This window comes from Zingiber officinale, chromosome 2B (genome assembly GCF_018446385.1).
Source record: "Zingiber officinale cultivar Zhangliang chromosome 2B, Zo_v1.1, whole genome shotgun sequence".
In the NCBI taxonomy this organism is placed as follows: Eukaryota; Viridiplantae; Streptophyta; class Magnoliopsida; order Zingiberales; family Zingiberaceae; genus Zingiber; species Zingiber officinale.
In genome coordinates, this window is record NC_055989.1 from 64,545,337 (window position 1) to 64,557,954 (window position 12,618).

General features: G+C 36.0%; 1 protein-coding gene across 1 annotated transcript; it reads right to left on the reverse strand.

The window, feature by feature from the left end:
• Positions 1–5,651: 5,651 nt before the first annotated feature.
• On the reverse strand, positions 5,652–12,461 carry LOC122045726 (probable catabolite repression protein creC). The gene is made up of 11 exons (XM_042606071.1): positions 12,042–12,461; positions 11,629–11,943; positions 11,436–11,544; positions 11,246–11,339; positions 9,942–10,029; positions 9,763–9,846; positions 7,409–7,505; positions 7,232–7,319; positions 6,745–6,850; positions 6,570–6,662; positions 5,652–6,440 (listed from the first exon to the last, which is right to left on the reverse strand). The coding sequence occupies exons 1-11, from the start codon at positions 12,186–12,188 to the stop codon at positions 6,015–6,017; spliced, it is 1,647 nt and encodes a 548-aa protein (XP_042462005.1). The 5' UTR covers positions 12,189–12,461; the 3' UTR covers positions 5,652–6,014.
• Positions 12,462–12,618: the final 157 nt, after the last annotated feature.

Consider the following 12,618-nt stretch of genomic DNA (forward strand, 5'->3'; position numbering starts at 1 on the left):
AAAAAGTCCTAGTATGTCAGCTATATCAAATAATAGACGGTGAAAGTCTCGACAAATCATGGAAATCAGAGAGGAAGCAGATGGGTCAAGTGGATCAGACATCTGGCAAGATAGATTCGATAGGTCAGAGAGGACCAGATATTGAACTAGGAGAAAGCCCTAGAAGACCGATCAGATGCTGAGCAGATGTCCAAACAGGTCTGGAGGACCAGATGTTTGATAGGTAAGTGAAGGTAAGCTCCTCTTGGAGTTGAGTGGTGAGATAGTGTCCCAGTCTAGACAAACCTTAGGTGATGATCCAATTGAAGAAACCAATGAAGATTTCTAAGTTGAAATCAAAACAGTCCTAACTATCTATATTACTCATGTATACTATTATATATTATCTAACTCTGTTTTACAGGACTATTATTATTATTCTGGTTGTAGTAACTCTGTTTTGTAAAAAACATGAAATCAAGTTAACCGAGGGATTCAGTGGATCGGTCGACCGATCTAGGTAGATAAGCACGACAAGATCTGTATCACTACAAAGATGGAAGTCATGGTTCTGTCGACTAATAAATGGGATCAGTCAATGGAACCCCTGTTGGCAAGAGGTTCTAGATTTGATCGGACCGCGCAAGAATGAAAATTCTCGAGGTTTAGTCGACGAATAAAATTTTCAATCGACCAAACAACGCAATTTATGGGATCAATGACATCAGAGTAAACAAGGAAGGATGCGGAGCTCAGTCAATGAAAAGTATAAGTCGACCGAACAATTTTTTAGTCGACCAAACGAAGCATGATGCGGGTTATGATAGATCGGCCGAGCGAGTGAAAGAGGGGTTTAAGTCCAGAAAGATAGAAAAGGTATATTACCGGCCGACCGTAGGCCGAGTGAGCGCCCCAGCGCTCATATATGCTCGGCAGGGCAAAGCCCACCCGAGCATAAAAGCATTTAGCCTAATATAAGATTCTTAATATATTACCGACCGACCTTAGGCCGAGTAAGCGCCCCAACGCTCATAGATGCTCGGCCGGGCAAAACCCGCCCGAGCATAAAGGTATTTAGCCTCATATTCTTAGTATATTACCAGCCGATTGTAGGCCGAGTGAGCGCCCCAGCACTCATATATGCTCGGCCGGACAAAGTCCGCTCGAGCATAAAGGCATTTAGCCTTATATAAGATTCTTAATATATTACCGGCTGACCTCAGGCCGAGTGAGGGCCCCAGCGCTGATATATGCTCGGCCGAGCAAAGTCCACCCGAGCATAAAGACATTTAGCCTCATATAAGATTCTTAGTATATTACCGGCCGACCGTAGGTCGAGTGAGCGCCCCAGCGCTCATATATGCTCGGCTGGGCAAAGCCTACCGGAGCATAAAGACATTTAGCCTTATATAAGATTTTTAGTATATTACCGACCGACCACAGGCCGAGTGAGCGCCTCAGCACTCATATATGCTCGGCCAGGCAAAGCCCGCCCGAGCATAAAGGCATTTAGCCTTATATAAGATTCTTAGTATATTACCAGCCGACCGCAGGCCGAGTGAGCGCCCCTGTGCTCATATACGCTCGACCGAGCAAAGCCCGCCCGAGCATAAAGGCATTTAGCCTTATATATAATGTTCTCAATATATTATTGGCCAATCACAGGCCGAGTGAGCGCCCTCGCGCTCATATATGCTCGACCGTGCAAACCCCGCCCAAGATTAAAAACATTTAGCCCTATATAATATTCTCTTCATTTTGTCTGCCGACAGTAGGCCGAGCGAGTACCCACGTGCTCATATATGTTCGTCCGGGCAAAACCCGCCCGAGTATAAAGAAAGGATCAAAAGGAGATAATTCTAACAGACGGACGGTTTGAACGACCGGCCAAGACATATTTAACAGAAGGTATTCTTAACAGTATATACGGCTGACTTGAGTGATCGGCCGAGACATATTCAACAGAAGGTATTCTTAACAGTATATATGGCTGGTTTGAGTGACCGACCGAGACATATTCAACAGAAGGTATTCTTAATAGTATATATGACCAGCTTAAACGACTAGTCAAGACATATTCAACAGAATGTATTCTTAACAATATATACGGCTGGCTTGAGCAACCGGCCGAGACATATTCGACAGATGTATATGTAGCTGGCTTGAACAACCGGTTGAAACATACTTAACAGAATATTTGGCAGGAAATATCTTCTAGAAGCTTCTTTAATTATAATGACGTGTTATAAATGACAAAACACGTACATCTGGGGTACAAAAAAGATTCCTTAAAGGATTATTGCACGAAGTATAGAAGATGACTTCATCTCCTAACAAACTCTAACGAACTGGGGATCACCTCACGACTACAGATGTCACGTGAGGTGGTATAAAAAGGGGATTTTCTCCGTTGGCAAGGTACGTAAGTTCTAGCATCTGAACTCTATTTTCACTTCAATTAATGTTCTTCTTCTTCTTCTTCTTCTTTCATTTTTGAGAGAAACTAACTTGAGCATCGGAGGGCCTAGCCAGGGGTCCCCACCCTGATCTTTGGTCACTAACGCTTTGTCGGCTCGTCTCACTGTGCATAGGTGTGTGGAGGAGTCTCTTCAGATCTTTAGAGTTCATCTTCATCAGAGGTCATCATCGTTCATTGTAACCAGTGCTCATTTTCACAGATTTCAGATAGGATCAAAGCCTATAAAAGAAAGCCTCGAGATGCTAGACTGAGTAACAATTCTTTCATCGCTCCATCTTGTTACTTCTAGTGATATTCATGCAAGTGCTGATACAATGACGCCAAGTGACAAACCGACAACTACACTTAATCTTCTACTCTTATTGTCGGTATTATTTTATTATACTTGCATTTTAAGATAGTAATATTATTACTATCCTCCTCCATATTGTACAAGCTTACTTCTTCTTTGAAAGTTTGACGAAGAGAAGAACTTTAGTGATTACCCATTTGAAAGTGATCAATGATTACAGGCTTTAGAGTAGTAGTCGTTGGATTACGAACAAAGTAAAACCTAATTGTGTTCTTTATCTTCATTATTTCCGCTGATACTTTGATTTACAAAAAGAAAATATTTTAGAACGAACGAAATTAACCCCCCTCCCCTCTCTTGTCTATTTCGATCAAATAATATTAATTAGGTAATGTGAAACTATAACAAATAATCAAATATACATATCAATAAAAAAAACCTTTATTAGTATCAATAAAATAAGATAAAATTTATTTAAATATAAATGATAATATACTAAAGGGCAGAAGATAAAACTTTATTATTGTATAAATAGAAGGAAAATAAATTTTAAAAAATAAATAAATTTAATTTAAATATATAATAGAGAATGAACTTACTAACTTATATATCACTAGAAAGAAAATATATATGATTTCTATAATTAAGTGATGGAAATTAAATGATAGAAAGTAAAATATATTTAAAGAAAATATAGGAGTACAAGTATTAGGTGAAAAATATGGTAACTCTAGTATGACATGGGATAAGATGGTATCAAAGTTGAAAATAGTAGCACTCATTGAGTCAAAGGGACATACATCACTAAATAAATAATCTTGGTGGTGGGATGAAAAAGTACAAGAAAAAGTGAAGAAAAAATGAACAACTTATAAGAAATTATATATTTATAAAAACGAGTAAAATTTTAAAATATATATACAATATCCAAGAATAAGACTAAGAAAGTAGTGAATGAAGTAAAGAATGAAACTTTTGAACGATTATATCAAAAATTGGATATAAAAGAAGGGGAAAGAGATATTTATAGAATAGTTAAAGTAAGAGAAAGGAAAATAAGAGAACTTATCCAAATAAAATATATTAAAGATGAATGTAATAGAGTATTAAGAAACGATGGAGAAGTAAAAAAGCGATGGAAGAGATATTTTTATCAATTTTTTAATGAAGGTTTAGATGACCAACTTAGGTAATTTAAGTAGATCAAATGAGTATAGAAATTTAAATTTTTATAGTAGAATTCAAACTTTAGAAGTAGAACAAGCTTTAAATGGGATGCACAATAGAAACGTCGTTAGACTAAATGATATTTCGATAGAGGTATGGAAGTGTCTAGGGAAACAATGTATTGAATAGCTTATAAAATTATTTAACATGATGTTAAAAACGAAAAAAATATCTGATCAGTAGAAATTAAGTACTCTAGTTCCCTTATATAAGAATAAGGAAGACGTATAAAATTTTACAAACTATAGGGGTATTAAACTAATGAGTCATACCAAAAAATTTAAAAAAAAATAATAGAAAAAAGATTAAGGAAGGAGACCACAGTGACCAAAAATTAATCTGGGTTCATACCTGGAAGGTCGACAATAGAAGCTACACATTTTCTTAGACAATTAATTAAAAAATATCGAAAGCAAAAAATAAGATGTACACATGATATTTATTAACTTAGAAAAAGCTTATGATAGAGTCTCAAGAGAAATTATATGGAGAATTCTAGAAAATAGATCTGCTAGTGTAACATATATTAATTAATTAAGAATATGTATGAAAATGTAATGATCAAAGTAAAGACTTTCGGTGGAGTAACTGAAACATTTTTAATAAAGATAGAGTTACATCAAAGATCAACTTTAAGTTCATATCTTTTTACACTAATTATAGACAAATTTACTGTACATATTCAAGACACAGTATTATGGTGCATATTATTTGCAGCTGATATTATTTTCCTATATAAAACACGCAAAGGAGTAAATACTAAACTAAAATCTTGACGGAAAACATAGAAGAGAAAGGTTTTAAGCTTAATAGAATAAAGACATAATATATAGAATTTAAGTTTAGCAATATTAGACGTAATAAGACAATTGTTAAAATATGAGATGATGAGTTTTCCAAAACTAAGACCTTTAAATATTTAGGATCATTTTTGTAAAAAGATGAAGAGATTGAGAGAGATGTGTTACATAGAATACAAGCAAAATGGTTGAAATGGAAAAGAGAGTCAGATGTTTTATATAACCATAAAATATCTCTAAAACTTAAAGAAAAATTTTATAAAATCGTAATTAGACATGTAATGGTATATGAAGCTGAATATTGGATTATGACTTGAGCACATGAACAAAAAATGAGACTTGTAGAGATAAGGATGTTAAGATGAATGTGTTACATACGAGAATAGATAGAATAAGAAATTAGAGCATTTGAAAGAAAGTCGAAATTACATCTATTCAGAGAAAATTTCAAAAAATACATTTAAGATGGTAAAAAATATACTTAGACGACCAATAAATGTTTCAATTAGATAATGTGAAACTATAACAAATACACATATCAAACAAGGAAGATAAAAAAATACTTAGTTAACAATAATAAAATAAAATAAAATTTATTTAAGTATAGATGATGATGATATAATATGAGATAGAACTCAATGACGTAAAAAGATCCATATGGTCAACTTCATCTAATCAGATAAGATTTTATTATTATTATTATTATTATTATTATTATGGTTGAAGATTGCCTTTAAAGGACCAGTGACTAAATAATAAAACAAGCAAAATAAACACAAACTGCAGAGCCAAAACAGAGGGGAGCCAAAACAAAGGGGTCTCTGAGTAAAACAAAACTCAACTCACTATTCTCCATGTTGATTTACAGAGAATGTCTAAAATTTTCTTTGTTGAAATTTCTAATGTTCCAAACAGAACAAAGAGAAGTAGTTCAAAACAGGACATATCCAAAGTATAGCAAGCGAGCGAGAGAATGATGTGAGGTTGCTTTTAGCCTTTCAGTTGGAATATGTATCTACAGAAATAGTATATTCCATTATTGGCTCAGCTGCCACACAAATGACAGCACCAACTTTTGCTAACAATTCACTTACAGCATGAGGAAACAAAACAGGATGGGCGGCTCACTCTCCCAATGATGTAGACGGTATCAATCACCTTTCTTCGTTGGCCGCAAATCATCACATCGGCACATGAACTAAGAACGCAGATCAACTGCTCAAGCAGGGCAAAGTTGTCATTGGAAAAGAACTGAGGACGAATGCTTGTAACTGGAGCCGCTGGTCTTGATGGGGTATGCAGCAGGTCTGTCCTTCAGACTAGAAGTGGGAACAACCGCATCGGAAGAGTTCGATTGACCATTCTCACCATGACCAGGACGCATCCAAATCCTGATATGCCCGTCCCTTGAAATCGTTACAATAGATTCATTGGTAAATATCACGCCAGAGAGGGGATCAACATGCGCTCTGTGGACAACTTGAGGCGAAATTTTAGGGATGTCTAGCATTCTCGGAGCAGGCTGGAGGGAGCCCACAGGGATAACACTATCCCAGTGGGCAGAATGACTTCCGCTACTGAAAGTCGGTGAACCACCAGGAGGACCACGAAGTGGGATGACAATTTCATCCATGGCCAGGTCCCACAACAATAGTTGTGTGTCCTGCAAGGGTGTATCCATAAAGATACAGTTATCGAAGGAGAAAACAAACAGCCTCTAAAACCTTCAAAATGAAGGTCCAAGTAGCTCAAACACACCAAACAATGCTTCACAACCTACTATAAACTTTACCTGACCAACTGAACCAAAACGATACACGACATTTTCACCAGTGCCTTCCGAATTTGGCGCTGACCAATGCGAATCAAAAGCAACTCCGCTAACCTGATGATCATCAATTACAAGTGTACTTGAAATGGACAAATAAATCAGATAGGAACTGGTTGTCTCGTTTTATTAGACATACCCATGAATTATGGCCCTCACCCCATGCTACTATCTTCCTATCCTCAGTACTCCAAACTTGCACAAGATCATCTTCTCCACCGGTTAAAATATATTTGCCATCGGAACTAAAATAGTTAATAGCAGTCAATCTAACTTCCTCATAATTAAATTAATCTTGAAGTATTGATAAAGTTTTTCAATAATGGCATATTTGCAGAAACAAAGATCTTCTGCAGTCTTTAGATGATATGGCACACACCATGACAAAACACATCTATGGAAAATAGAAAGGTATGCATTGAGAAAATATGTAGGTAAGATTCTGAGGTTTAGATGTTAAAAAGCTACCTCAGCAGTTTATTTTATCAAATTGTATACACATCAATATCTCTAAAAAAGGTTAGCTCTGAAAGGAATAACCACTTAACAGGATAAGTAGATTTACCAACAAATATGAGGGTCAATTATGTGGAATATTAAGAATTGCATGGGTACGTAGTAGATACCTCCAAGTACAACATAGCAAGGCACCATAATAGCTCTTCCCACCGAATTTTAGTTGCCCTTTTGCGAAATCAAAAACTCTTAAATAACCTGCCATGTTAAGCTGTTTGAGGTTAATCAGGAAACACAATAGAGCAAACTCATAGCAGAAATTGCAAAATTGCTAATTAAATGCATACCATCTCGACCAACAGTAGCTAAGCATGTTCCATCACATGAAAAAGATAAACTATTGACTGAACCCTGACAAATTCGCCATCTAGCAACTGGATTGCTCTGTAAGAAGATCAACTGATGTCAGTAATTTAAAGAACATAACAATTTCCAAGACCATCATGAACAAATCCTCAGATGTCAAGAGACACCAACAAAAAGATCATGAATAAAATCCTAAAACCAAAAGAAGCGAACTATGCATGCTGAAAAAAATCAAGTCTCCGGATGAAACATTATTTATGAACCAAGAACAATTAACTTAATAAGAAATTGGCTACATAGATGTCCATCTCCATGAATTAGAATGGTTAAGTTTGTACTAGATCTATGCAGAGATTTAGAATATGTATAAGTCCAAATAAGATAAATATTGACATTTTATGATGCTTTATGTAAACAATATGAATATGCCAGGGTGACCACAACTCAAATTACATTTAATCATATCATAGGAGTCGGAACTTTAAAGCGCCAAAGAATACCAAACAAAGACTAGAATAGAAATCCTTGTTTATCAACTCAAACCACTCTGTAGCCTCACATTCATTATCATGGGTAAACATGTCCCGTGATCAAATTTACAAGAAGAAATAAACACAAGGCTATTCAAACTTGTGACAGTGATGTTTTAGTTTTAGTAAAATATAATTGAGAACCTAATCAAATTTTCTTCAAGAATGAGTTGAATTTAATGTCTACTCAAGCTAAAATTTCCTATGTTAAACTAATATCCAAAATACAAGCTGCCTATAAATCATATTTATATAAAACCTCAGTGAAGTAACTGAGAGGGCCCATGGTCTGGCTTGTCTTGGTAGTTGAAACAAATCCATAATCAGTTTTTAAAGAATGTAGTTCCAATAATTAGAATATGACCTAAACATATTTCATGCTCTTCATGCTCTTCTCCAAGTTCCGCTTCATACTCATAGCTAGGAGTGATGCACACAGCCATACAATATATGCAGCACTTTTATATAAGCTTTTACAGTAGAGCCAGTCCAACTAAGACAACAAAATAGACTAAATTTATTTTAAAAGTAAAATAAAATAATATCCATCTTTGAATTAGTTTTATTTGAATCAATTAATTTTGTGAGCTGGTTTATTTATTTTGCATCATTCTCACCCATTAAATGAGTGGACTAAAATTGATATAATCTGACAACAAAAGTACCATCAATATTCAAAGCCCCTTCCAGTGGATAAGGTTTGTGAACCACCATTAGGAACAGTTATTATCAGTGCATCTTGGAGTCTTCATAAAACATAATGGATCTTTCTGCAGTCTTATGGGTGAATAAACAGTATAGTATTATTTACTAAAAATTCATTATTCAGGAGACTGAATTCAACATTTTTCCTTGACTTTAATAGTGCATTGTCGTCCTGAACATACAACCATTTTTAGCTCTAGTTGTTTTATGGTTGACGTGTGGAAAGAGAAACCATGACAACAAACTATCTCGCATGTGTCCTTAATCTATTAGGATTACAAAGTAAGCTGCAATTACTCAATGTAACTGTACATTAGATCATGATTTTTATTCAAAGGACAACTACCTCAATTGCATTAACTTTGTGTTGTAGTGACAATTTCAGGTTTCCTAAGTGTGGCAAAATACAGTGGTCAAAAATAAAAAATTACCCTTTAATTTTGACTCCACAAGGAAATCAAGTCATGCAAAAGTAATATTTTTATTCCTAATTTATCAAAGCCTTGTTCAATATCTGAGCTCATCATCACTGCAGAAACTTTTACAAGAAAATAGTGAGCACACATAATAAACATCATTTCAAAGTTCACCTGAAAAAAAAAAAAATCAAGCACAAGTAAAGAATATTTTATAAAGAATAAGCTTAGAGAACTCAACTATCACAAGAGACCTAACTAATTCTGAAATTCTTGAAGAAATAATCAATGGACTAAGAATACTGCACAAATTTACAAGGTTTTTGCTAAGAACATAAGAATGGAATTGTATCAAGACAGAACACAAAGATAGAATGATATGCTGTGGCTAAACACTTGACATCAGCATATCAGACATCTGTTAAGGCTAGACACCTTGCTATCAAGGACAGTTTGTCACAGCATAAATACAACCACATCATGGGCAAACAAACATAATGAATACAAAGATATTAAGAGAAAGATATTAAATAAATACATATGAATATACCAAATAATTCAGGTAGTTAGCTGCATAGTGACTGCACCACAGATCGGCAGAACGAATAATGACAAATAAATATATGTCATAATGCACATAAAAGAGCTACAATGAAGATTATCATCAAATCTTAAAGATGCTACCTTGTTTGACCGTGCATGGGAAACAACAAATTGAGTTTGATCTTTAATGATGGGAAAAGAGCAATCAGCAGTTCCATCCTTGTTCTAAGGATAAAAGGTGGCAATTTCAGTAACAATTTAAGGTAAAGAAAAGAGTTGATAAAATTCAGAGTATTATCTAATTGTTTGTCATGACTGACTTTTTCATATACATATACATTTCCATCAGCATGACCAACAACAAATGTGCCATCACCTTCTGGAACCCATGCAATACAAGTGCATTTACTGCAAAAACAATGGAAGTAGAGAAATAAAATATGTATGACTGATAATCAGAAAGCAAGCAAAAGACCTCAACAATGCATATAAAACAGTCCATACTACCTCCCAACAACATCTGCACCCCTTATCAAACAAAATTTATGCACAGTACGCATGAGAAAAAATGGTACCTTCTTTTGGTAATATTAATCCATCATTAGAGAACTTAAAGAAAATCACACTTTTTCAGGATAGCATGTGTGAGAATAATTACATATATAATTCGCATTTACTCACATGTCACTTAGCTTATATCTGCTAAAACCTGGATAGAAGCATCAGCTGTAAATCCTTAAGAGTTCAAGAAAAAAGTGGAAAAACACAGGTAATCTGTGGATAATTAAAATACAATTCAAATGACTAAATCAGTATTACTGCAATCAACCTGTAAGACTAAATTATGTTTCTTCTCCACAGGATGACTTATCAAATCAGGTTCTCTCAAATATGCCTTCCCTTTTTGTCTTTTTGATCAAAGTACAACCTTTAAAGCCTTCTACATGGATACCAAAATTAATTATGCAACCATCAGGATGAGCAATCCTTCCTGTCATGGATTTGGAAACCCCGCCAATTTCCAATTCTGGAAGACATTGATAAAAATGTACTATTTTCCATTGAATTCCACAAATTATAAATAACCTGACAAAAAAAACTGAATGAACTGTGGAGCTCTAAGGAAGACAAATGGTTTCTAAAAAAGTTAGACCATGGTAAATTAACCATTTGTCAAATAGCTTAAAAAATGCATTAACTCAGAAACAAAAAACTCATACTTGGTCAGAATATCACAAAATTTCCTAATAGGAAGCATTTACTGGATGTCATTTACATTATATGCAACATCCAAATCCCTTCCTAACATGCATTGAGATACCACCAGTAAATGGAGGAATTAATGTTAGGTATATTCATTATTTACCAAGATCACGAGAATGAAAATGGGTAAACTTTCAAACATGAAGTCATACACTCTGTGACAAGGGTAGAAAGTGAATTCAGGGTATTTAGGTTATAATTAGAACTACATAGAGGGCAATAGACATCCTGAGAATTTGGCATGCATATTCTAATGAAAAAATGAAATGTGAAATAATTAACTTAATGAAGACCAAAATCAAAGGATTGGTGTGATGGCAATCATAAGAATTTTAAACATGTTCTAATGAGTAATACATGCCTATTACTAACAGCACCATCTTTATTATAATGCTGAGCTGCAACAAGCTTCCTTCCTGGATCCTGGAGTTGTTGTCTCAACGACACCGAGTATACTAGAAAACCAAGCAGGTGGAATAATTATTAATAATCAGTTTACCAAGAAAATTGCAAACAGTGAGTCTAAATTGGAGTGGGAAAAAATGAAATACCATCCCCTGAGTGCAAACCAATAATCAGATCATGTCCATCCTTCACCTCTGAATCAAAGGCGTGGCAAACTGGATTAGAATTGCTAAAATGGATGGCCTTGATGGGATCCTAAAAACAGGACAAGTCATCAGCTGTAATCATGTATCAAGTTCAGTGAAATAAATAAAGCGATCTAATTAACAAGATGAAAACCTTGTCTTGTGAATTGAGATCGCTGATGAAAAGAGTGTCAGCCGAGTTGAAGACAAGATAAGTGCCCTTCCCATCATAGTTAGCCACCGGCTGTGAACTACCTGATCCTGTTGAGGTTCCGACAGAACCTCCAATCTTGCTACTTCCTGATGTCGCCCGACTCACCCCATTACCGCCGACATAGCTGAGCGCCCGGCTTCCATTTCCCGCACCAAGCAGCCTAGCGGCTGCTGACCTCACACCACCAGAACTCGGGGTCGACGGAGTAGACGAAGCCTGGTTCGTTGGTTTCTCCTTGAGATATGCGATAGTCAACTGCAAATTGAAACCACGATCACAAAATTACAACTTCTAACAAACTACTAAAACAAGTGCCAAAAAAAAAAAGAGAAAAGAATCCAAGGCCGAGACACCTGCGATACAGTCTTGCCGTGGGAGTAGTGCGGAACAGCGGCTGGGTGGGTCTTCTCGTACTGCAGTTTGTACCGACCCTCCGGGGTCTTAAAGTAGGTCTTGAGACCCGGCGACTGAGGATTCACGGGGGCGGACGAAGACGACATGGTCAACGAATTAGGTTTTCCCGATCACACCAATGGCGGTCTAACAATCATTCCTCCACTCTTCTTCGTCTCCCTCCGAATCGGAGGCGATCAACAGACAGGAATTAGGGCTAAAGCAAGAAATATCTATAGAGTGGAAGCCGCCAACAACTGCCGGTTTGATCCTGCGTCGTTCTTCGTCGTCGATCTCCTATGGCAGCGTCGGCTTCTGCAGAGAAGTAATCGAGGATGTGAGAGAAAGAGAGAGAGAGAAGGGGAGACGACAAATTAAGGAAAAGTGGGGATTGTAAAAGCAAAGAGGGCAGGGGAAATTGGGCTGGAAATGGTGGCGTCTGTTGATCACGATCGTCCATAATGCGAAGTGCTGGTTGATTAAGAGAATCAACGGCGAACGATTGATAAAGTCAACCAAGCAAAAAAGTAGACTGCG